The 27,793-nt window shown below is 31.9% G+C and overlaps 2 protein-coding genes across 2 annotated transcripts; both read left to right on the forward strand.

Annotated features, from left to right (window-relative positions):
- The first annotated feature begins 5,877 nt into the window (after positions 1 to 5,877).
- LOC128161299 (conserved oligomeric Golgi complex subunit 6-like) lies at positions 5,878 to 16,909 on the forward strand. Its single transcript, XM_052824556.1, has 19 exons — positions 5,878 to 6,037; positions 6,599 to 6,742; positions 7,500 to 7,571; positions 7,997 to 8,055; positions 8,172 to 8,283; positions 8,814 to 8,896; positions 9,873 to 9,943; positions 10,346 to 10,439; positions 11,130 to 11,206; positions 11,842 to 11,979; positions 12,188 to 12,252; positions 12,721 to 12,812; positions 13,581 to 13,695; positions 14,046 to 14,177; positions 14,551 to 14,718; positions 15,089 to 15,196; positions 15,367 to 15,420; positions 15,718 to 15,797; positions 16,687 to 16,909. Exons 1-19 carry the CDS (start codon positions 5,927 to 5,929, stop codon positions 16,835 to 16,837), a joined length of 1,926 nt encoding a protein of 641 aa, XP_052680516.1. The 5' UTR covers positions 5,878 to 5,926; the 3' UTR covers positions 16,838 to 16,909.
- Positions 16,910 to 19,547: 2,638 nt separating this feature from the next.
- LOC128161174 (ctenidin-3-like) lies at positions 19,548 to 21,827 on the forward strand. The gene is made up of 4 exons (XM_052824400.1): positions 19,548 to 19,679; positions 20,268 to 20,829; positions 20,953 to 20,982; positions 21,202 to 21,827. Exons 2-4 carry the CDS (start codon positions 20,271 to 20,273, stop codon positions 21,225 to 21,227), a joined length of 615 nt encoding a protein of 204 aa, XP_052680360.1. The 5' UTR covers positions 19,548 to 19,679; positions 20,268 to 20,270; the 3' UTR covers positions 21,228 to 21,827.
- Positions 21,828 to 27,793: the final 5,966 nt, after the last annotated feature.

Below are 27,793 nucleotides of genomic sequence, written 5' to 3' on the forward strand. Positions count from 1 at the left end.
CCTATTATAATATTTATAGTGCATATTCTTTAGGGTCCAATGTCTCATAAACTAGAGATGACCGTATCACCATATTTTTATAGTGGCAAAGGTTTATCACTTGAAGATGACTCTGAAAATTTCAGCCCTCAGGGTATGGGCCCTTAATGTTTCAGGGCCCGATGTTTAAAACCCCATTATAATGATTGAATAGTGTTCTATGAGTGGTGACCCGAATCTCAAATTCTAGAGATGACCAATTAACCATATTTTCACAGTGATAGTGGTATACCAGTAGTAGATGACACCGACAATTTAAGCCCCCATGCAGGGTAGGAGCCTTTGTTGTTTTCGAGCCCGATGTTTGAAATCCAATTATAAAGAATATGTATTTTTAGGGCCCCATATCTCAAAAACTATAGATAACCACATGAACATATTTTTACGGTCATTTAAAAGTAAAACCATCATTTAAAAATACACAACCACTCATATATTTCTTTATCAAAATGATTGAAAATTACTTTAATTCTGCTGCTTTTTTTTTAATTTACAAACAAAATTTTTTTAAAAGGTACGCGGGTAAAATTCATTATTCTTCAAAACATTTAATCAATTCATAAGATGACTAATGATATAATAGATAATTAGATAAATAAATCAATGAACGTTTATTCATAAAAGGAGAAATCAAAAATCAAAATAACCAACATAAGCGCATATACGACTTTTTTTACTTGTTAGTTGATTAGAAAAACAAGCTTATATTTTTAAAAAAGTCAGCTCATCACAATATATGTGTTGGTTGTTTTTAAAGCGCTAAGCATAGCTCAGCGCTTTATTGTTGTTAGACTTCTATTTCCGGTGCAAGGAATAACTGCCCTCTATGAGCAGAAATATACATCATTTAAACTGGTAAGAGGTATAGGGAACCAGTTATCTGGGTGACGGAAATGGCCGAGTAGATACGATTGGTTTGCGGGGCTTACGTACATTAGCACGGGATGCTATGCAGTGATGAAAAAATATAGTGCGTATTCAGAAGCTAAAATATAGAAAAATAAAATCGATTCTTTGCAAGAAAATGTCAAAAACTGTGATAAATTACTGTTCAAAAGGTATAATTCGTGATTTTAACATATCTTTTTTCAGGCAAGTATCCATATACAAGTCGTGTTCAGCTTTAATTCACATCATCTTAAGAAAGTAACATATATTTAAAGAAATCTGGCCTTCGATACTTTAAATTGTTATTCATTAAACATAAACCAAAATTTCAATAAGGCTCATTTCCGTCTACGCTTGCACACAGTAAAGTTTCTTAGAACTTAGCTAGGTTAGCGCTTTTTTTCAGTACTTTCAGTACTTTGATTTGAGGTTTTGTTTTTGTTTTGTATTTTTAATTACCCTTGTTTAATTGTTCGAAGAAATAATATGATACACAAGTAAATCTTTATTGCAAAAATATGAAACAAATAGTATAAACTTTTAGGTAATGGAATCGTACATCTTGGTTTATATGGCATCGTTTTTAAAATTGTATATTTATAAATCACGTTGCAAACTTAAAAGTGGAAAAATTAGCAAATAGTGAGTGACAATATAAACATAAAGTTAGTTCAGGATCCATTTCACATTTTCCAAAGTAACCAGCAAAGATACCGACATTGTTCTGGTTGTGAAGACATTTCATTGTTTTTTAAAATGTTTAAATCAAAATATCTCGCGTTTCGTAGAAATGTGCTAAAAAATATGAATATGCATAACCTTAAAACGAAATGGTAAACACTAACTTCACAAATGCTTTTAATACATAATTAAAATACCCCTTACCCATGATTTAGAACCCCATCAATCAAAGTAAAACTAAAACATTTCAGTTTCTCATCATATCATTGCATCCTGTCTCCCGTTTGATATTTGGCAGAAGAAATATATATTTGTTTTTAAGATCGTCAATTCTAACGGTATTTATTTAAAATTGATAACCTTTTGGACGAAGGGAGTAATACATTTCCACTTTTTATTACCTTCCTCTACAAAATTAAGTCAAGATTGGTCAGTTAGTTCCCTGGGAGAAGCTTATAAATTGATGGTAATACATTGGAAAATTAAATTTCCAAACCAGCGTATTTTCACTCAAATGTGTTCTCGCGTGTTCATAACGTCGAAGTCAAAACTGTGGATAAGCATCGATTATAGATGAAAAAGATTCGAGGTATTCCGAAATCCGTGTAAAAGGTGTTCCAAAAAGGGGTGAGAACAGGTGAAATAAACGATGATGACACATGCATGTTATGAAGGCGCATGCCTTAGTTCATATTTGGACTTGAAAAACCATGTATTTTATTCTATGTATTAATAAATGCCATAATTATCCTTTTTGTGAGAAATTAATATCATATCAGTTATTGCAAATTATTGTCACGAGTGCTCCGCAATAAACATGGCCGGAAAGTAAAAATGGGGGAAAATCCACTATATAGTAGGTTTTCCGTGGGGGTAATCTGGCTATAAAATGGGGGAAAGCCCACTATATAGTCAGCTTTCCGTGGTGGAAAGAACTTTTTCCGGGGGGAAGAACTGCTATATAGCCATTTTTCCGGGGGTAAAGATGGCTAGGGGGAAAAGGCACTATATAACACCGGCCCTCCCCACTTCCACCACCACCACCACCAACACCCCCAACCACCAATTATAAAGACCCCCGGGACTTGACACTTTTTGAAAATCAAGTTATCCTTTTATGACATTTTTCTAATCTGATTTATTCATTCATTTTAAAAAACATTTTTTAAAAAATCAGACCCTATGAAGTGTTTGTTTTAGGTAATTTTGTGCAATGAATGTATAAATTAGATTAGAAATATGTCCTAAAAGGATAATTTAATAATAGAGAATGAAGAAAGTCCCGGGGGTCTATATACGGGGGGGGGGGGGGTGGAAGTTGCGGGGGGGGGGGGGTCGATTACGTCCTCAAGCACATGTGTTTTAAGTATGATATATGCCTCAAAAACTTGTTTATAAAAAAAAAATATCAGTTCTCGGTCCTAACGGGACTCGAAACTCTCTGATATTTTTTCATACAAAGCTGATTCGGCATACATTGTATATCATTACTAGTACTTACAATTTTTTGTAATTGGATTTTTTTTTTTTAGAACCACTACAATTTTCGAAATAAAAGAACTTCTTTTACTTTCTAACCAATGGTCTATCATTTGGTTAACACTGATTTTTACAAAACTACATCTTAAGCGTATGCAAAAAATTCACCGTTGCACTCAGTCTGGTATAATTATCCGCCACTGACAGTGTTTCAAAATCTACAGTAATTTTTAGGTAGTGTGTTTATATATTCATTGAGAGAGTCATTTTATATTCTTGTATCTTGTCGCCTTTTTGAAATAAATAACAGTATAATAATATCTTAAGAAGTGCTTCACATAATGATATAGGAAAATATTAAAGGATAGGGGCGTACAATGCATTATAAATATATCCCCCACTTTGAGCAATAAAAATGAACCAAATCCAGTTGCTGCTAAAATATTTATTTTTGACTTGAAGACATTGTTTAAACTAAAAATTTTACGAGGCAGGTCAGTAACGTGCTTTCATAAAGTAAATTTAAGAAGCATAGGTTTCCAAACTAAGGTCACGGCGTTTTATACCTTAATCTTACTTGACAATTTACCGTGCTAAATTGCAAACAGTTTGTATATATGGTTCTAAACTCCATCCTAAAAGTACTTAAAGTTTATTTAAAGGTTATTCTCCCTTTCATTCATTTTTTGGGAGTTGATTTTAATCAACTCTCCTATGCAGTTACTCAAGCAAACCGAAAGTGAAACAGTGTTTGGACCTAAGCACAAATCAACACCGCGGAAAACATTTAGTTCTAATCAATAAATTCGATGTAATGAGTTTTTAAGCATTGTTTTTTAAGGAAACTAATTTATAGATACCTTGTAAATAGTCAGATTTTAAATGGTACGAACAATTTAGATATTTTTTAAAATCGTACATTTTATGTATTCCTACGCCAGAGTTCAATATAGTCTCGTTCCACCAGACGCTCGGCTGTCTTCGTAAATCTCCGACAAGCAGAGAGTCTCTCTTGCTTGTCGGAGATTAACGGACACAGCTGAGAGTCTGGTTGAACGAGACTAGAATTCAATTTTGCTTGGATCCATACAATTTCTCATAACTATTTCGATTACTGATACGTAGTTTGATGAAATAGTTCTTTGAATATTACACAACATGATTGATATTGGATTTTCACAAAATTCCTGTAGGAGAATTCATATTATAAAAATGTGCGTAATTCAAATACTTACAGGCATTTACTTGCCATGCATGCAAAATAACATATATCGATGATTTTAAAATAAATAATAATCGATAAAATCAACTCCCGTCAGTACTTCAGTACTTTGATTATTGATTTATTAAAGTGGAGTCTAGACCCATTTTGAACCTGCCGATTTCATGTGTAGAGGAGAGTACAACTTTTATTTGTTTCAGTCATTGATTTATCAACAAGAAAAAATAGAAGATAGACACAGGCATATGTATTACATCCAAATTGAATTTCTTTATGGTTTACTCCCCCAACCCCGCCACAATTGACAATTACATTGAAAGCATACAAAATGTAATGTGTTATTCGTGCGTAACTTTCTAAAGAAGTAAATAATTTAAGCACTACAAAGAACTTTGTTCTTCAAATACTACTAAATTACATATAACCGGATAACAATTAGTCAGTGTGAAGCTACAAGGGAGCGATTGGTGCAAAATTACCACTTTGTCGCTAAACACGCAAGACACAAAAAAATGTGTGTGATGTTTGAAAAGCAAAGAAGATTAGGCGTTGAATTCTCCCAAATATTCAGTGCAAAACCCCTAAAAATAGGCTCTTATTTGTTATCTATCCTGTGAATACCTTCGATTAAAAAATGTTATTGCCATTTAACACAGCCGATTTATTTATTGTGTATATGGTCAACGTACGTGTAATTCTAAAACTCAAGACGGTGGACCCAAGAGGCAGGAATCCATAAAAACGCCCCAAATGATCGATTGAATTACACGTAAATGCTTTGAAAATTGTTTTAAACTATCCCATGGGCCATAATGATAAAATCTGGTATGTAAAATGCAATTGGAAACTTTCATTTCATATCAATGTGTTATTAACTATTATAACAAACATTCTGAGAGAATTGCACGAGCAATTCATGTCCTTTAACCACCACCCCCTCCCGTGAACAATAAAGCAATTAATTGTCGTTTTATTTGCAACATGTACACATGTCTGGAAAAATTTGGTTCAAGATTTTTTCAAATGGACAAACCCGATTAGCAATGAAAAATAAGTTGTCTAAAATTAATTTCGTCATCATTTTTAGGTTCATTTGGGTATATTTGGGTCCATTTGAGTAAATAGGTGCAACAGTGCTGCTCTAAGCAGATCATAATTTATACAAATTTAAATATTTTCAAAAATAAAACTTTGAAAACCAGTAGATAAAAAAGAAACGCAAGTGAAATTGATTAGTGTTAATTGCTGTGTCAATTTAAAGTCTATGAAATTGTCAAGTATGAAGAAAATCTGTGACTATGCGTGGTCACCGAATTTTGATCTTAATTCAGCAAGCAGGATATTTCATGCAATATTATAAGTAGAGGGCGTATAAAATTTGAATGAGTATTCAGTTTTTATTTAAAGTCTGTAATAAGAATTTTTGAAATATGCTTGTATATAAATATATATAAACCAAAGATATATAAATAATTCTTTCTATTTTGGAGGATATTTAGACCAACGAATTATCCGGAAATTTTATGTGCGTTCTGGGTTTTCGCAATTCGTGTTTTAAGCGCTTCCGTGATGAAGATTAAGAAGGAAGCGTAAATTCAACACTGATTGTTTGCCAACATGACAGACCGAGATGGAGCTACAACTACGGATTCTGCTTCTCCTTCAGCAGCTAATCCTCTTTCAAGAAAGCTTAACAAAATTTTAGAAACAAGACTTGACAATGACAAGGTATGGAACAATTACTTGCGTTTTGTGGTACAATAAACTGTGCTAATTAATGGTTTGACTCCCAGATTCCACAGGAGTCGGCGATTTTATCAATTTCTGGAAAATATATGAGAAACAGGCAAAAATCCTACCAGTGAGCCTCGCTACGCTCGCGAAGCTCACTGGTAGGATTTTGCTTGTTTCTCATTTATTTACAACAAATTGATAAAATCGCCGACTCCTGTGCAGATTCAGCTCTTCTCTTGTACTGATAACTACACTAAATCTTGGAATCTTCTCACTCCTTCTTAATTCATGTTGAAAATTTGACATTAACTTTGCTGGCTTGTCGTGGTTAAATTCCAGATATCCATAGGTTTTTTATTGTGTGAACCTTCAGGGAGAGAGGTAATGGACTAGAATTTAAAAGAAAAAAAAAGTTAGGATGAATGTATAGTGCTCAAGCATGTCTGTTATCATTTGTTCTATACTTTAGTCCACAGAGTTTGCAGAGATCTTATGAAACTTTGGTTGATAAGTTTCAAACAAAGAAACAGTTCATTCTTATTCTTTCCATTTCAGGAAATGCTTGAATCACTTAAGGCATTATCCACATTTTTCAATGAAAATAGCTTACGAACTAGAAGAAACCTCAGAAGTGATATAGAACGTAGAAGTCTGTCGATTAATGAAGAGTTTTTACAAACTTTTCAAGGAGTTAAAGAGGTATGGAATTATTTTAATAAACTGAGTAAAATTTGTACTGAAATCATGAATTAAGTTTTTAGAAAGCTGTAGCATTTTTAGAGTAATACTGTGTACAAGGAAAAATTCCAACGTATTCCAACGTCTCAAATTCTATTTCATTTAACACATCTTTGTCTGGACAATTTAAGACATGGTAAATCTGTTTGCAAGTGAAGGACGAAAATAACATAGTAACATAAAATAACCCTGTATATTATGTTACATTCTATTGTTAAATTCATAATCATGATGATTATAATTAGAACCGTTATAACATAGCTTGGACTTTTGGTAGTTGTGTCAAACAGCAATGTGACGTAGGCCTGTCTATTTCATTGTTGGCCATTCAGCCATGGCTCTTTGAAATAAACACAATTTGTCTGGCTTTTGAGCTAAGACTATGCAATCTGTGTATATTTCGCTTGAAACAGCGTCATTCTTAACTTGTTTTGACGCAAGAAATAGATAGCTTTGTACTTCTGAAAGTCCAAGGTCTTGTTATACATGTTATAATGGTTCTTTAAAGAGGCATTTTTGTAATGCTATGCACATTGATGAAAAATATCAAATGACAGTGCATACAAAATGTATCATAGATATTGACTTAAGATCTTCTCATTGTACTGACATTAAAAAACATACCAAAATGCTTCCCATTTTTCCTGTGTTACTTTGTTTGAATAAAAAAATCTGAAATGTTTAATCTCAATCAAGTCTTAATAATTAATTCTTTTAGCAACTTGACAGTGTGTATGCAGATGTGAAAGCAATGAATGATTGCTGCCAGGACATGACATCACGTCTGAAGGTATCTTCTGCTTTTAAATCAATTCCAACCAAATAACTTCCATCAGGAAGAAGTACTTAAGAGTGCTCGATGGTTGTGTGCATTTTTAGGCTATATTTACCTCCTTTAGACAAGAGCTCTTAGACTATATAAAGATAAAGGAAAATGTTCATATTTTAATGCTAAAGTCTTTAGATTTTTTTCCTTTACTATTGAAGTCATCTTGTGCTAGTTTGTGACTAATTCATTATAAAATAAAGTATCTCCAATAAATATTAATTTGTAGTATTTATACAAATTAATGATATTAAAAGGTTGTTCACTTGCAATACCAGATCTTAAGATTTAATCTTATAAGACTAGATCCTATGTTGGCATTACTTGTTCGAAGATTCAGTCTTATGATGATGCAGAATTGTAATTGAAATAAATGTTCATTTCCTCAGGCAGCAAAAGAACAGACACACGACTTGATATCCCAGACTACTAAGCTTCATGCTGAGAGGTTTGTCTACCACCCATGACTGTTTATAATAGATCATCCTTATATTTATAAGCTAATTTAATATTCAGTTACTGTATTGGTTTCATGGATGACTATTATACATTTCATAATTACAGTCAAAAGGTGCAGATGAAACTACAGGTGGCTGATGTTTTTCTGGATAAATTTCAACTGAAACCAAATGAGGTTAAAGCCCTTCGTGGAAACCGAGATGGGTCTTTGAGCCAAGTAAGTGATCTGTTTTAAGGTTAAGATCTAGAAAATGAAAGGTGCCTACAAGTTTATGAAATCCAAGATATAAGTTCTTTCAGTGATGCTTCATAACAATAGCTTTGTGTTATAGAGTGTATCAGGGCTTGAATTTTTGGTAAAATTGGTTTAAAATGGCGTCAGATTGAATATAGGTATCAGGATTACTTTTCCCATTATGTAGTATATAGAATGTCAAGAAATTGCTACATTTTCTACATATTTCATTTAAGACCGTAAACTACGGTTAAAAGATGTAACAAATCAATGAATGACTCATTATGGTTCTAGAGCAATAAGACACTCTGGAATGATTTACAAGATCTTGACCTTCATGGGTACCTTATGTCTAGTAATTTTCATGATGATCTAATTTTCGCTTAACTCTGGACAAAAAAAAAACCTCAAGTTGACAAATGTCAAATTTTCTCTGCATATTGTATATGAACAAATCTTTACGTCCATAAAAATGTAGATAAATTGCATACACACAGTCTGTTCTCTTGTAGGAGTTTTTCAACAGCTTAAATAAAGTCAAGACGATTCACAATGACTGTAAAATCTTGTTGAGGACCAATCAACAAACTGCAGGGTTTGTATGGACATATGTAATGTTACATGTATATATGATAACCTTCAATAAAGACTCTAAAAAGAGTAAAAATTGAGCTTAAATACATTATCAGTGTATTTTTGAAAGGGTTAAATGTGATATTCGTGGTTATTCTAATTTTATAACATATATTCTAAATAATTTGATACAAAATTAAAGTTAAGAGATAAGATGGGTAATGAATGGAGACCCCCTATGGCTCTTCACATATTTTGCTTTTAAAATGATCTTGTATTGTTGTCATATATCAACCACTAGTCTAAGAGTTATTTGCCATTGTATATGATATTAATATTGTTGCTGTTTTTATGCCCCTCTTCGAAGAAGGGAGGGCATATTGCTGTCCGTCTGTCTCTCTGTCTGTTAGTCAGTCCACCAAGTTTCTGTTTATTTTCTTTGCAGAGGTTGTATGTACTGAAATAAAATTTGGTATACAGATTTATCATAACAATATCTAGGTCAAGTTTGTACGATCAAGCAATTTTCAACAAAGTAATGCCCCTTGGACTTAGAAAAATTTCAATTATTTTCTGTTTCCATTCATTTACTTTGCAGGGGTTGCACGTACAGAAATAAAATTTAGTTTAGAGATATATCAGAACAATATCTAAGTTTGATTTTGGGTAGGATCGAGCAATTTTCCACAAATCTATTTAGTGAAAAGCATTAACTAAGCTGTGATACATATGTAAAGTTAATCTGCATACAGTTTTTAATAGTTCTTATTATTATAATATCAAGTATTCATATTATTATGTATGTTGACCGTGTTTTTGGCAACGTTGATTATATTAGGCCTCTTGGGACAAATAAAGTGCCCTCAGCTTCGTATAGGGCAATATATCATCCCTCATGGGCTTAAATCTGATGAGTGTTGCCTTTAACTACAATCATTATTTGTATAACATTGATCTTTAACAAAACTGTTATTAAAAAAGCTATGTTTACTGTACAGTCTGGAAATAATGGAGGCAATGGCCCTTCATCAGGAATCTGCCTTTGAAAGATTATACAGATGGACTCAGAGTAAGCTCCCTTTGAATTCTGTAATTTTGTCTTTTAATCGATATGTGTAGCATATATATGTATATGCAAGTATCTGAAAGCATTGAATTAGCATGTTCATGACTTGTATCTTATTAAGAATAAAAAAACCCTACCAAAAACATGTAGTACATAGATTTTTATTTTATTTTATAACAGTAACATATACAGAATAATCTTATTTTATGAACATATTTATTTTTAGATAAATAAGGTTTGAAATATGTAAAATCAAATGGCAAGAAGGTATATATAAATGCACAAATTTTAAAACATTACATTTAAGTGTGCAAATGATCCTGTTGCTGGGCACATGCACCCATATATTATTTTTAACTCTGCAGTGAAGCAAATAACATTGAATATTATGGATTGTACTTATAGATGAATGCAGAACTTTAACAGGAGATTCCCCTGACATCTCCCCTATGCTTTGTCAAAGTATGGAAGCCCTGCAGGACAGGCCAGTGCTCTTTAGGTAAATCACCAGAAAATCTGTGACAATTATATAAAAGTCTACATTTGCATTATATTAGCATAATATATTACATGCTTGCATGTTTACGTATATGTGCAGAAAATCACCTTTACAAAGATATGAATTGTTTATTAATTAAAAAAAAAAGAATATTTCAGTAAGTATGGTAAGAAGTGTGCAGAACTGTTATATGTGAGGGACAGATGTAATTTATTTTCTTTCTGAACATATAAGTAATACATATACATACTAATCTGATGTTAGATTTTACTATGCTACATGTACATATCGTACTTGCATTTGTATTTGAAAATATTCCCTCTCTTTAGTTTTAGACTTGAAAACATATAATTGTCTTGCTTATACATTAAAGAACATCAATTGTATAAGACTCAGTCCTGTATTTTAAGGATTTAACTGATTTCCAATTCTGTTGAATTCTCAGCATAGTTTTTTGTATTACAGGAAAGATAACTCAAGTCAAAGTGCCTTAAAACTTATTTGGACTGATTCAGAAATTTTATAGATATTTACATTGTTTTGCTTACCATATGACTGTGTGTTGATCATGTATACTACATTTAAAATGATTTTGGATTGATGGCCCAAAATATCCCCATATTGTACTACAAATAGCTGTGTGAATCAGACCTTTTTATGCCAGTTTTCTAATCTTGGTTTCTGTTTTAGATATTCTTTAGATGAGTATGGAACAGCAAGGAGAACGGCTGTAGTTAGAGGACTTATAGATGCACTCACTAGAGGGGGTGAGTATTGGGTTCATATGGTCCAAATCAAAGTATTGAAAGGATTCATAGTGTATGCTTGGCAAAAGTATATTAACTTTGATTCAAATGTTCTCTCATGTATGCTTTTAGTACAATCTAAGTTTCTTTATCATTGGTTTTCTTTCAGAGTGTATAACAGTAGAAGTTTGGAATATGTTCTGTAATCATAGATTAGTCAAAATACCTATACATGTATTGTACCTCTGGTCAGATCAAAAAATGTTTATGTGACAGTACATTCAGCCTAAATTTTAATAGTGTGCTAAAAATATAATTCTAGAAAGTATATTTTGCAAAAATGATGTTCTAGTGTTTGGTAAAGCAAATTTATCCTGTTGTATTATGAATCTGATAAAAAATTCAATGTATTCAGTCATGTAATACATATTACGATATTTATGCACATGTGAAAAAAATTATGTGATATTTTATCTTCCTAAAATCAATGGCAGACTTGACTATTTAAAGAACAAGAAATTTAATATATGAAATCATATTTTCAATGCATTATGAAAAATTCGATATGTATTACCTAATGCAAAGATTTCAATATGATTTTGAATAGCAATCTTAATATGAAAAAATTTTAATATTTATTTTGATGATTTTTAAAGGACCTGGTGGTACCCCTCGACCTATTGAACTTCATTCCCATGATCCCCTGCGGTACGTTGGAGACATGTTGGCATGGTTACATCAAGCAGCTGCCTCAGAAAAGGAATATGTTCACTCTCTGCTCAAGAAGTGCACAGGTGGAAAAAGCAAATAAATCTTTTATGATTTATACCAGTTGAATGAATTTCATCAATGTACTCGGAAGGTTCAACAGTTAGGTTGAACCTTTTTTTGTTAGATAGATTCATTGGTCAAGATTTCAAATTAAAGAAAACGTAAATCAGATTAAAGGTAAAGTTTTCAAAATTTCTGTTTTAAAATATTCATGAATTATTTTATTTTCAGTAACCACAGAGCAAGTTCAGGATATACTTGGACACATAACAGAAGGCGTCTGTAGACCATTCAAGGTATGCTACTCTCACAGCTCTGACAGTCTAAGTAGTTAATAAGACTGGTAAACTTAGACCATGGAAGACATGATTTCTCCTTTTACATGGATCTAGAGGGGGGTGGGTGGGGGGTGGGGAGGTAGGGGAAGGGAGGTGGTGGTCCCCCATGGAAGATCTCAAATTATTAAAAAGGCTTTAGACCCCCGGCAAACAAAATTATTTCTTGAATTCCACTTTGGAAATTTTAATGTATTTATGGGAGGAAAATGTAAATGCCAAAGCAATAATGTGGAAATTGTTGCTATAACGTGATTCTTTATATTTTTTCCTGTCAGTTATGGCTTATATTGTGTGTATCAGTTATTATTATACATGTAGGAACATTCTCCAGAAGACTGACATTTAGCAGTATCAATTTTTGTCTTGATAAATCTGATATGCATAAAGCAGAGTCATGTGATTGTCTTAGTCTTGTTTCATTTTCAGGTGAGGGTGGAGCAAGTATTGGTGTCCGAACAAGATGCAGTCACACTGTACAAGCTAAACAATCTACTCAAGTTCTATCACAATACAATAGGGTAAGCCATTTGATAAAATCAATGTCAGAGTTGCCAATTTCGCAAGGTCTGTTTTTCCTACTGACACCATGAAAAAGGAAAAAAAATATCTTTTTAATGGAATTTTTGAAGAAAAAAATTAAGTCCAAAATAACTGTTTTTACATACATGTGTAGTAATTGTCAATTATATGATTACCAAATAGAGGGCATAGGTAAGTATATGTTTTGGATACTTTGGTTCATGAAATAGATGGTTACCTAAGATCAGCTGTAATTTCATTAGTTTTTTTCATTCTATCAAATTTCACAAGTACAATGTATCTCTTTTTCTGCAGCAACAATGGAATTCTTTTGACTTTAAGCTTCTTGAAAGGGGCCAAATTCTGTATCCCTAGCATGAAATGTTCCATCTGCTATAAACACAACAGTTTTATCTTTATAAGCTTTTTTAATCAAAATTTGTTATTTAAATACAGTAACTTTATATTCTTTATTGGGATTTTGAGTTGATTTGGTTGCTTTTAAAGACATATAATTATGCAATAAAATAAAGTGTGTATTTTGAAGCATCAATAAAATTTAAATTTAGTGCTTAAATTTTATCTGCAAAATATTGAGCTGTAATTATAACTATTGCATATAACTACATGACAGTATAAGAATTCACTATTAATACTAATACTTAAAAAATTGTATAGTTTCCTATTTTTGAATGTTATTTCAATACAAATTTAATTGTAATTATTTTGATTTTTTTTTAAATTTTGATATTTTTTTTCCAACACAGACAAATAGTGAACAAGGAGGCCTCCTTGCTGACTACCATCACAGAAATCCAAGATCTCAGTCACAGGATGTTCTTCAACAGTCTCAATTGTCATGCCAATAAACTTCTTGACAAGGTTTGACAATTTTTTTTTTAATCTGTGCAATGTACCAGCAAAGTTTGTTAAAATAATTACCAATTTAATTAAATTGTTAACTTCATTCCGCTCCCGGTTGGTTAAACCGGGGGTGGATGGTAGTTCTAATTTTGATTAGATTGAATAATTAGTAAATTCATTAGAATTAGAAATAATGGAGTTAGATGTGGTTATCATTTCTCTGTGATGTGTGGATTTGTATTTCATTTTATTGTCAGCATGATTTGATAAAAGAAAATTAAAATTTATATGCTATGAATACTTTGCTGATGCTTCATGAATTTCTTTTTTGACAGTTCATGGTTTTAATTTTATTTGGATAAATTTAGGTGGAATTACCTCCGGCTGACCTTTCAACCCCAGCAGCACTCAGTCAGACAATGCAGTTGTTGAAGGATGTACTTGCCTGTCATGATGCCTCTGTTGTGGCTATTGATGACAAGAAACAGGACTTTAAACAGGTTTTAAGATATTCATCAGACGTCAGTAATTTTAGAATTACTGTAATGTTAAATGATATGTTAAATGAGTTGACATCATAGCAAAGCTTAACTGAAAAGTCAACCCCTGTATTATGTCAAAGGATGGAAACACTTAGTAGGCTCATCTCTTTGTTTTCTCATACTAATCAAAAAAGCTACCATAAAAGGACTATCTCTTGACATATCATTTTAGAACTGAACTCACAACTTACCAAATAATTGAACAAAAAGCAAATCATTAGAGTGATTGGTTGAATACAAAATCTTTTAGCTTCAGTCCAGAGCTATGTGATTTTTTTAGTGGAAGAAATTTCTACAGGCTTAATTTTGACATGTTTTCGTTTGGTTACAGATATTGTCTTGTATAGTGGATCCACTTGTCCAGATGTGCTCAGTGTCTGCAAGTCGACTTAATGCCATAGACATGGCCTGTTACATGATCAACTGTATATACATCATGCAGACCACGTTGTCTCTGTATGAATTCACAGACACTAGATTAGAAATGCTGCAAGCCCAGGTAAGTCATCGGATTATTACTCTTTTGTTGCTTATGCCATTTAGATAATTGTGCATTAGGGGTTTGTTGCAGGAGATCTGGTTCCAAGAATTGAAAAAAAAAGTCAGCATTTGAAATAATATAGTCATGAAATTACATGCACTAAAATTTAAATAATTTCCTAAAAAGAAATGATATTTTGATCATGTAATTGCATTTACAAATTTTGCAAACTGGCAATTTTACAAACCTTTCTGTCAGAAATAGAAGATGGTATTCAAAATCAATCTGACTTCATATTTTATGGTCTTTGGGTCAAAAATTGAAATTTTATGAATAAACATGCACAAAAAAAAAACTTGAAAATTTTGTTGTTGACATTCATCTCCAGGTCGAGGCACAGCTGGACACGTTAGTAAATGAGCAAGCAGCAATGGTACTGAATAGGGTTGGGCTGGCAGAGGCCTACAAGATGGTTCAAGCCTATCAGCCAAAACAGGTAATGCAGGGTACCGTTACTTAGTTCACATCTGTCATATAATGTTGCTTTTATGAGACTTGTATATGAAATGGTTTTATTGCATAATGTATTTTTTAAACTTGTATTTAATACATTTCTTCAAGTAACTGATGATTATTTAGAATGGATATTTTGACCTATATCTTCAGGGTCCTCTCTCTTCTCTCCAAGGCATGGATGCTGGGACATTGAAATCTGCAATGGTAAGAAATGGCATGCTTTTTTCAGATCTATACATTTTGTATTGTAAAGATAAGAAAGAAATTCATTTTTTTTTCTTTTAAAATATCATAAATTTCTACTGAGAAAACAGTTACTGTACTGCTAATATGATGTTAATTGTTGGCATAAATTATTCGTAACTTCTTTCGTTTGATTAAATTTTTGATTCAATACAATTTGTTTTATGAATATACATGTGCAAGTCAAGTAGCTCAAATGTAAAAAGCTAATTAAAAAAGCGTTGTGTAAATGTGTTTCTTTTTCTTATTGTTGTGCAGATGCAGTTTGACAGCTTCCTGGCCAATCCAGATGCCTTGGTTCTACCACAGTGCAGTCTTATTTTAAGTGCTCGAATACGGTAAGAGCTTTGGAAAAGATACAACCATTATAATAGTACATTTTTTTGTTTATGAAAAAAAATAAAGATAAAAATGAAAATGCTAAAATCACTGTAATAAGCTTTTTAAGATATATATTTTTTTTGATGTAAAATAAATGTCATTTTCTGATATCGAACATCTCATACAAAATGTATGAACCTCTTACATTGTAATTACATGTAAGAATTTAAAGGGGCATGGTCAGGATTTTGATCAAAAATTATTTTCCCAATTTTAATGTAAACAATACTTCAGTATGGCATTTTTAATAGGCAACCAAAATCTAAGTGTCATTTGTTGAGTTATAAGTGAATTGCAGAGCTTACAAGTCTTTGCTATGTAAACAGAGCTTTTATTTAGACTAAGTACATTTTGAGCGTTGAGTGAAAATTTCAGTTTTAGATCTAAAATGAATTTGTTAAACGTAATGAACTGTTTATCTATGCTTACGGTGAATTAAATGGTAGTAGACAAATCAGCTTGAAAAATATTTTTTACTGGTGTATTCAACCTATGTAAACAAAATCGGCACGAGCGTTGTTTACATGACAAAGAATTGTGATCCGTGTGTCTTGTTTATAACTACGACTAACTCTCAAATTTCACTTAATCATTAGAAATGCCTGCCTAAAGCATTGCAAGTAATAAAAATAGAATTTGACCAAAATGGTGACCATGTCCCTGTAAAAGAAAAAGTTCAGATTTCAAATAAATTGAATGTTAACCGTTGTTAACTTGTTCGCCATCCTCAATGAAATCTAATAAATTGATACTCATTTTTAAACCTCGTCAACTGTTAAGATTCATGTACATGTATTATAATTAGAAGCTTATAAAAATACTTTACTTCTCTTTTTTCGTTTCCAGGGAATCAATAAAGAAAAGATCTATGGAACTTATCAATGAATCGTATAGATTGCTGTTTGACAGTATAAAGAATCCAGCCAATGAATACAAAGAGCCCCAAGGAATCGTACCAAGGACCCCAGACCAAGTGATGAAACTGCTCCAATATTAACTCTATGATGAATATGATTCTCTGTTATTATTTGTTATAATAAAATGATGATATAGAATATGGTTACATGCAGTACAGTTTTGTTATTTTCTTGAAACAAGAAAAAATAACTTTTATTATACATTTTTGCAATATTTACTTTCCAAATCTCCAAACTCTTTAAAATACAAAAGCAAAAAACTATAGTTAGAATTTGCTTTCTGAATTTTACCAAAAGGATAAAGTTGTGTTAGCGGTTTATGATTATAATTTCCTACACCAAAAGTTAAGACATAATTATGTGTTTACTCTGCAATGGCGTATCTAGATGTACGTTGAAACATGGTAAGCACATGCTTGCAATTTTTACCAAATCTCAAAAAAGAAGAAGATATTTTTCTTTGCAATCCCTAACAACTTTTTGCGTTTGTGTCGGTACTTGGCTCGAAGCATCCCGATCTTGTTCTTATACATGTAGTAAATAACTAGTTATATTCACTTTTCAAAATATTGACTTGGTCGTAAAACCAATATTTAGATCAATATTGTACGTATTAACAATTAACATGTTCATTACAATCAATTGATCTGTTTAAAATAAAAAGAAACAAAACTGGGGGTATTAAAGTCACCCGGGTCACTAAGGTGACTTTATTGCAATTGTTTTCGTCTGTCGTCGTGTGGTGAGCGTTGTGCGTTAACAATTTTACATTTACAATTTCTTTTTGAAAAGTACAAGGCCAATGGTTACCATTTTTGTTGTGAAGCATCTCTATGGTAAGAGAAATTCCTGACCCTACTACCCCCAGGGCGCCACTGGCCAAGTATGCCCCCCAAAAAAAGCCGAATTAAAAAAAAAATCTTCTCTACTCCAACCCATTTGAGGAAAAAAATGCATGGTTATGATGTCCATGAGGCCCTTTACCAAAATTGTGAAATTCATGACCCTTGGGTCAGGGGTTCAGGCTTTAGGATGGGGCCAATATGACCATATGACAAAAATGTATTTAATCTTAGAAACCATATTTACTCCCATATACATGTATATTTGTTAAAAACTAAATGAACGGTAATGACGTATACGAAGTCTTCTACCTGAATTGTGAAATTAATGACCCCTGGGTCAGGGGATTAGGCCCTAGGGCGGGGCCAACATAGTCTTAGGGTGAAATGTATCATTTGAATCTTAAAAAATCCTCTTCACTCAGACACATGTGGGAAAAAAACTGAATGCATGGTTATGATGTTCACAAACTCCTCTACCTAAATTATGAAATTCATGGCCTCTACGACTGACTGTATACATGTATATAGACAGAAAATAAAGCCATTTGACTGCATATTAAAACAATTAAGCTGTCATCTTTATTAATATTTAATGTCACCTACATGTAAGGCAAATGCGAGGCTGTAGTCTGATTTTTTTTTATATGTATCTCATTGACGCAAAAAAAGTGAGCTATTAAGATGTATAGATTCGGCATGCATCTCGGCGGACAGGGGGAGTACGAATTCCATCGGTTAAATTATAACTGTTATTTGTGTTCTATTGATAGTGGAATGGGTGAAAAAAAGAAAATAGTTTAATTATAATTATATGATAGGTCTAAATATAGCAATACGACGTATTTGATGCTGTTTTTAAATGATTTTGTTGTTGTCTCTAGGTCTTCTCTTAATTTACAAGGTTGAACCATGTAGAAGACATATTTCAACATAAAAAATGTCGCTTTTAAAAAAAAAATATTGAGAGGTGACGTAGAGTTGACTAATTATGCACTTTTTCAAAATAAATCTTGAATGATAATAGCTCATGTCAAAAATTTGACTATGTTTTTTGAGTACTACTTTATACCGAATAAACATGTACTTCAAATCTAAACATAATGTAACTTGCAATATTTGAGTAATAAATTTTGTTCAAACCTGTAACTTTTCGAGGTTATAAACATTTAAATCCCAATTGATTCCTGCAAGCTTACAATCTTCTGCGCCAACTTTCTTTAACTCAAATATTGAAAGCAGTGCATACGTTTATTACAGAAACAAAACGCTTTTAGTAAATATCTGTGAAAAAATATTTACTAAAAGTCTTAACTTTTCTTTTTATTCCAATATCACGTATTTTCTTCTCTTTTTTATTTGAATCTTTGCTATAGTTTGAATAGTATTATGAATACTAGTATTGAACATTCCAATTTGTTTCCTTTGACCTTGATGAAGAGAAATGTCTTAAATAGGCTGTGCCTGATGCCTAATTACATTGAATAAAATAGTGTTTTTACATGTATATATAAATGAAAATGAATAAATATTAAAAAAAAAACATTACTATGACTTTATCACAGTTTTAATACATACGTATATTACTTTACACCAACTATCTCTGTGATAATGGCGACCATTTAAAAAGTTATTTAATATTTTTAGTTCTTGAACAATTTCATTTGAGATGCACATGTCAAACAATCTAAGACTTGTACGTCAAGCAATTTACTAATAAATCAAGAAAGGTTACAGACTGTTCATCCATACCATGTGCAACTTTGAAAACACAACTTGAAGACGTGTTAGATAGAACAGCTACAACAAATAGCACTTATCTACAAAAATAAGAATCAAATTTTGATATGAAACAATGAACTCTAAAGTACGACGTTTTTGGTCCATTTTGAAAGAGTTATAACAGGAGTCACTGCATAAAACATCTTACCTTTCAAGTGAACAAGAGCAGTGTCTGCTAATCGTCAGATGTACACATGTTCCTGACAGGTTAACACACGATGTTTCTGACCAGTGTTCAATAAATAGCGATGGGTCGTCCTCTAGCCCAAAGACCAGCTGTCCAGTCCACGAGACATCGGTAAGAGAATTAACTGATGGAATATAATTCGCTATCAATATTACGATTTAATCATTTTATTTTATTTTTTAACAAAAGCTAATTTTTTAAGTGTATAGTTCCGATTTATAACAAGTTTCTATGAACACAAGTTTTATACCATTAACTTATGAGCTATAATCATCGAAAGAAAAGAAAGTTGGACGTTTAAAATTCCTATTTGTTTTCACTGATTCAAATATCGTATGCTTTCCATGTTTTTTTAGTCATAAACGCCAAGTAATTTTCAGGCCAGTTGGTCGCTAAAATGATACAAATAACAAATAAGAATGAACTTTTTTCTGCTACATTTGAATGTCTGTTGAAATACTGTGGAATCATTAGAATTCGTGTTGGCTCAATTTTCGTGGCATTCGTGGTAGAGCCCCCCCCCCCCCCAATTTACATCCTTAACGAAAACAAATTTAGGAAGAGTACTCTTTGATACGTAAACTGAAAACCGACGCATCCACGAAATTACATCCCCACAAATAAGCAACAAACCTACCATTCACCAAAATTGGCAATAAATTTTAATGATTCAACAGTAATTGCTCTTAATTTCGCCAGAGAATGAGGTCCACTTTCATTTTCTGCACACTAATCGTAGCGGTATCTGCAACATATTATGGTGGTGGTGGATATAGCGGTATGGGGGGAGGTCACGGAGGAATAGGTGGAGGGTATGGCGGGAGAGGAGGAGGATATGGTGGACTAGGAGGAGGATATGGTGGAATAGGAGGCGGATATGGTGGACTCGGAGGAGGAGGATATGGAGGGATACGAGGAGGATATGGTGGAATTGGGGGAGGATATGGAGGGATAGGAGGAGGATATGGCGGTCTTGGAGGAGGAGGATATGGCCGTCTTGGAGGAGGAGGATATGGCGGCCTTGGAGGAGGATACGGCGGGATAGGAGGTGGATATGGTCGACTCGGCGGAGGATATGGCGGACTAGGTGGAGGATATGGCGGACTAGGTGGAGTTGGTGGTATTGGAGGTGCTGGTGGTATCGGTGGAATCGGAGGTGGATATGGCTATGACGATTATTCAGGAAGTGCTGGATACATTGCTGGTGGAAGAAGTGGACTAATAGGAGGCGGCCATGGCGGATTGATGGGCAGGAAAGGGGGTATAAAATTGTCTTTTATCATGCAAAACACACACATTTGTTGCTCAAAACTTACGAAATGTAAATTGTCAAAGATTACAAAGACAATGTATTAATTATGTTTTTTTTTAAATTTCTTTGTAGGAGCTATTGGAGGAAGTTATGGGAAGCCACGTAAGCATTTAATTTAAAAAAAAAACCTTTAAATTTATTTTCTCAATGCGTGATAACATTACAACCATTTTAATTTGTAACATTAGTTTACAGGTATGCAATTTTAAAACTCATAATGCATTGTGATGAATCAATACTCCTACTAAATGCTTCTAAAACATAAAAGGTGTTTTATGTATTATTATTATTGTCTATTGATAAAAACGTTTTATTTTTCAGAGTATTGGATACTAACTACGGCATAATACATCACAGGAAATATGTTTGTGAACAAAATATGTTATCTGTATTTATATTTATATCAAATATGAAATAGTAAAAAAAATGCAGTTATTTCATTTTTTTCAAAGATTGAAAGATATGGCATCTTTAGTTTCGAAAAAAAACCTACAAAAGTCCCAACTTAAATTATGAGGTATTACAGATGTCTCAATGTAAAGAAAAGAATGACAATGAATATCAAATTGCTTCAAAATCTGAATCAGGTTTTATAAAGAAGCGTACTTTCAATGATACTAGACGTTTTTTTGTCACTCTTCAAAGGTGACAACAATGGCCAATTAACATTACAAAAATCATTCTCTGACATATTGATGGCGTCTAGAGCAAGGTTCAACTATGATTAATTATTGTTGTAATTATATTGCATATATTACTGTGATTAAGTGCCTTCTTGAGATATATGTGAGAAGTTATGCTTCCTTGCATGAATTTTATTTTATATTAGAAAATTCAATCTAATAATTAGAACACTCATGCATGTGCATTTGTACATGTATATACGTAGTACTACGTTGTTTTATTATTTGGTATTTTCTCCCAAAAATGTTCATAAATACAAACTGATATCACTGCGTGATGGCGTTTTTTATTGCTCAAATTTTTACACGAAAATGCGTTATGATAAAGTGCCTTAAAAAATGTCTTTTTAAATGTTTTACCTCAGGACATGGTCAAAAATATTAGCGTTTGGCTGCTTGACTACAATTTCGAAAATCAAAATTAAGGTAAAAAAAGCTCTCTGAAAGAAAATGGACGATAATATCATATTAAAATGATATGGAAGCAAGCCAGTTCGAAGAGAATGAAATGAAATTATACAACCACTCCTTTATAATTCGTACAAAATAACAATAAATTGCGCGCTTGTGTGTGTGTGTGTGTGTGTGTGTGTGTGTGTGTGTGTGTGTGTGTGTGTGAGAGAGGGATCAGGGTAGTGTTCAATTTCACACAACAACTTTCAAATGAGTTTGAACGAAAAGATGTTTATTATCAATACCGTGGAAAGCTAGGATGATATTTTTTTGTGTAAAATTATTTGCAGTGAATGGCCCACAACTGTTGTAGGAGGGGGTGGGGGTGGGGTAGGAGTAGAGACCTGTCAGAAATAATTATATTTTAGAAAAAAAAGTCTGCGGAACGCAGAAATGATGGTAACTGTAATTGGAGGTGACAAGTTTTGAAGAATAAATCTTGTTTAAAAACGCTTTAAAGTTTTTAAAGCTTTCTTTAAGATTTGCAAATGACCACAAACCGAATGGAAGATAAACTTATTTTAAATGATAAGATAGGAAGTCACTCAGTAAAAACTGTAATACAAGTATTATTTTTTATTTTGTTTTGTAAAATTATATTATTTTTCTCCAATTTGATATTCAAAAAGAATTTTCAAAGAATTTAAAAATTGTTTTTCCCAGAACTTCCTCATATTCATATTTTATTGTATCAACAGCATTGGCGTTGGGGGAATATGAGCAAACGGACTCATTGGGTTATAAAAACGATACCAAGATCAATAGAAAACGAATCCTTAAACTTAATGCGATGCATTTAGAATGAATTTGTTGTTTAATTGAATTGTTGTCCAGAATTATGGAAGCTGGTTGACTACCTAAGTACATTTGTAAGTTTGGTATATATAGCCAACAGACCTCTTGTATAACCTACTTGTGCTAAGGTTGAAAGTGTGAAATGAGGATTAATTGTAACCGTCGGCAATTATTTTTGCACGAACTTCTACATTATTCAAAACACTTTTACAATACAAAGTAATTTGATAATTATGATGACTGTACCCCTTTTGAATTTCATATGCTAATACACATTCTAAAGTTTTCTAATCACACACTGATATAATCTTAAAGTACATGTTAAAAAGAACAGCCAAATGATAAATGTGTTATCATTAACCTAGCGTTACTCTTTATGCATGTTGATTGATTTATCTCCATTGTTAATGTCTAATTGTGTTCAATAATCATTATGTACATATACTTGAAAAGTGAATCATTTAATCCGCCAGGCAGATATATTCATTAACGTTAACCTATTGTGACACTGTGGTTTTTTAATGATTTGTGGATATCAATCAACAATTTCTTTAAAGTTGATGAACATTCCTCCCCTAATGAAGTGCTCTGCGGCAGAATCAAATTTGCTCTTACTATTTGCCGTCAAGGTTATTTTTTTTGCTGCTGATAAACTTACTCCTTTGTCTTTTCTAATCCAATGATCTTGATTAAATGTTTGGTTCCTTTCCATAGTCTTAATACAGATGCATTTGCGAAACTCAATTGCACGATTGTTCTTTGTAAAAATTTTTAGCATTCATTATAAACAGCATACAGATACTAATGAACAAAACAAACATTAGCAAATTACCATATAAATGAAAGGAAAGGAAAATAACAACCATGCAGCGCAGAGGCGTCATCCGTAGGCGTTGTGTTGAGACAGCATAAGGAATGCCGGTCGCTAGAAACGAAAAAAATATCACCTTAATTCAAAATTAAATCATTATTAAAGAGGAAATTAAAATGTTAGGTGTCAGAATCTTAGGTGTCAAATATATTTCACGTTGATGGAAAAGGCGGAATTCCATATTTCAATAAATGTCTCTTAATCTTAATGCTTCAATACTTTTGTCGACAAATCTTTGTGTATGTCTTTGTAAAAAAAAAGAAATATATATAAGATATATAAACTTACCTAAAGGGGACTGAATGGTCAACAAATTCCCCATCAAATCCAACTGGAAATTTCAAGAGGATATGTTAATTAGCCCCTAACTATTATTTTGTATAGACAGAATCCTAGTATTCATGTTCTAGAACTGATTTATCTAGTCCTATATCTTTCTACAGAAAACTCTAGTTATATTATTGATATATGTAGTCTAAAACTGATCACATCCATCAGCTCCTTTTTATTCTATATTGTGAATTGAAGTATTTACAATTTTTTTAAAAATATATATTTTCTGTCCTTTTGTTGTACCTCCTTCCAATGCTAATTATGATATTGACCTATTATACAAAATTGAAATGCATGACAATGATAACACATTCTGTGTAAAACTATATATTAATATTATACACGTACCTTGATTGTAGGAAAATAACATATTATATAGGCATTGCGCCTCCTGTTCGATCCAATTCATGTATTCTTATATACTTGAATAAAATACTTATGAAATGAAAAATTAAACAGTTACGACGACCATTCAAACCTTGTTATTCTTTATTGTGAAATAAAGAATATATTAACATTTTTTTATATTTTAGTCTAGTCCGAGTTAGTCGAAAAAAACTTTTAACGGCAAAATAATTATTATTTTTTAAACATATTTTTTTATTGGTTTTTAAACAAAATTTAAGTGTGCTGATTCCAAAAAAATATGCTGGCCTTCATGAAAATGGCGTTAAGTAGCTCAAAATGGCGATTCAAAATGGCGGACAACCAAATATATGTATATATATATATATATATATATATATATATATATATATATATATATATATATATATATATATATATATATATATATATATATATATATATATATATTAAGTCTTTTTATTATTGACAAACAATAATGAAATGATCTAGCTTAGTATTTTATCATATCTAAAGTGTGCTTAGTTTTAAAAAATTTGGTGGCCTTCCCCAAAAAGCGTTAATTAGGTCAACATGGCAAATCAAAATGGCAGACAGCCAGATTTTATAATTGTTTTCCTAAAAAATTTAAACTTGGGTGAACGCATAAAAAACAATAATAATTCAATCCAACAAAGTTATTTTTGCATAAGACGTGCTAAGTCCGAAAAATATGCTTTGCCAAACGGTTTATAATCTGCAACAAGTATAGCAAAATTTAAGCTAGGCTTGCAAAACAATAAACTTGTAGAAAAAATAAAATCTAAATTATACAACCATGGACAAAAAAAATTCAATATACTTCATTGCCAGTGAAGAAATTTTTCAAGTAACCTTAATGCAGTCTTGTATAATCATGATTTAGTTGAATCATCAAAATGTCTAAGATGTGGATACTCCTGTAAATCTTTGGAAAGTATATACTATCAGTATTATAAATATTTATACTTTAATCTCAGATGGAGAGAACTAATATAGACTATTTTTGCCTGCTGTTCAATTCAGATTCGTTTATATACTTATATGTATATTTTGGATAAAATATTTTTTAAACTATAAATATGCATAAAATAACATAAAGTAAAGATTAGTAATAATTTAAAATTTTACATGATATGTATTCTGATAACCATTTGCCACTATATTTAGATATGATAAACGACCTTGAGAGAGATCTGGAAGAAATTAGAAAATATGAACTAAAGGGGCTTTTGCTATGAAGTCATTGTAAGTGGATAAAAGATGGAGAAAAACCTACAAAATACTTTTGTGCTTTAGAAAAACGAAATTATGTTAACAAATATATTAGCAAATTGGATATCGAGGGTAAACATATAAATAAACAAGAAGAAATATTACAAGAAGTAAAAAAGTTTTATAAACAACTGTATGCAAATAAAGATCAAGATCTTGATGATGTAATCATTTAATATTTATTCATTTGATGAGATATCGCCGCTTTTGATTGGTCGAAATATTTCTTTGATACCTGCATCAATAAAATTTACGCCGGATATACTTTTCTCAACTGCTCTGATCTAACACTATTTATAGAACGGGAATTTCCAAGATAAACACTGTCAAGAAAATGTAAAGTTGTGTCTGTTTTATTGTCAGCAAACAAAATGCAACCTTGTGAATATAAAAAAATTGAAAGTTTAACCTTCAAAAATAAAGAAAACACATTATTTGATTCACGAAATAGAAAATTAAGCGTCTTCTCACGATTTCGTCTGCTTGAGATCAATCAACATTTACAGAGAGGCTGGCTGTTCCTTTTCCAGGAATATTATAACGAACATATAGGCCTATAAACTTTCACGGTAACACTGCTGTTCAAATTTGGTAACGATAATTTTTAAATTTACACACGTACATGATCGGTCATCAGAATAAGCGTCGTAAAGAAAAGCTATGAGTGATGCATCAACTCCTTCTGCGCATTCCAAGCGGCTGATGATATACCATTTAAGTACATCACTGGCTATCTAGTTACCACAACGTTTACAAAAGTCGCTTATACATACTATTCTCTGTCGACATATCAGCTATTTTCATCCACGATCGCCTTTCCTTGGATGGTTATGTCCAGTTGCATATTCCAGCGATCTCACATGAAAACTAGTTTTATTACGAGTTTTTCTGCACAGTGAATAATATCACAAGCTATCGCATGTATTTTCCCTTCGTTTTCAATTCAGCCGGTTCAGATTTTAACTCACTATTTGTGAGTAATCCTTTAATTCAGCTCAATAGCTACGCGCATTGATGAAGTTTTCCGGTCAATTTTTTCTTTGATACGTCGATCAATAGAAAAATTATTATCTTCATTTCTTAAAACCTAAAAGATTTACTACAAAAAGTAGAGGTCCCCAAAATAAATGATAAAATAAAAGAAATTTTAGATGCAGAAATTACAAAACAAGAGGTGCTTCAAGCCCGCAAAAATTTTAGAATGACAAAACACCTGGAACAGATGGCTTTACTGCAGAATTTTTTAAATTTTTTTGGATGGATATGAATTCTTATATTCTCAAATCTTTTAATTATAGTTATGAAATGGGACAGTTATCTTATAATCAAAAGCTAGGAATTATATCTATTCTCCCAAAAGGCAATAAGCCAAGGGAATCTCTAAAAAACTGGCGACCAATCACCTTATTGAATATTACATATAAACTGCTTTCTAGTGTCGTGGCGAATCGAATGAAACCAACTTTAACGAAAATAATTCATTAAAATCAAAAGGGCTTTCTTGCTGGTAGATACATAGGTGAAAACTCTAGATTATTGTATGACATTATGCACTATTGTAAGGAATATAATAATCCTGGTCTTATTCTTCTGGTCGATTTTGAAAAAGCATTTGATTCTATCTCTTGGAAATTTATTTACAAAGTATTGCATTTTTTTAATTTTGGTGAGAATTTTATAAAGTGGATAAAGATTTTGTTTAAAGAGCCTAAATTATGTGTTATTCAAAATCATGGTATTTTTTCTGATTATGGGACGAGGTTGTAGACAAGGGGACCCAATTTCACCATACTTGTTCTTACTTTGCGCAGAAATAATGGGTATAATGATTAGAAATAATAATCTAATTAAGGAAATTGTTATTGAAGATAAGGAATACAAATTATTACAATATGCTGATGATACAGTCTTATTCATGGATGGGTCAGAGGACTCCATCAGATCAACTTTATCTTTAGTCAACCAGTATTCCAAATTTTCTGGATTGAAACCAAACTATGATAAAACACAATGTATAAAGATTGGATCTACTGCTTATACTGGCAATAATTTATATGAAAAATACAAAAACCTTATGTGGTCACAGGAACCATTTACAGTCTTAGGTGTTACATATTGC

The sequence above is a fragment of the Crassostrea angulata genome, chromosome 8, assembly GCF_025612915.1.
Source record: "Crassostrea angulata isolate pt1a10 chromosome 8, ASM2561291v2, whole genome shotgun sequence".
Lineage (NCBI taxonomy): Eukaryota > Metazoa > Mollusca > Bivalvia > Ostreida > Ostreidae > Magallana > Magallana angulata.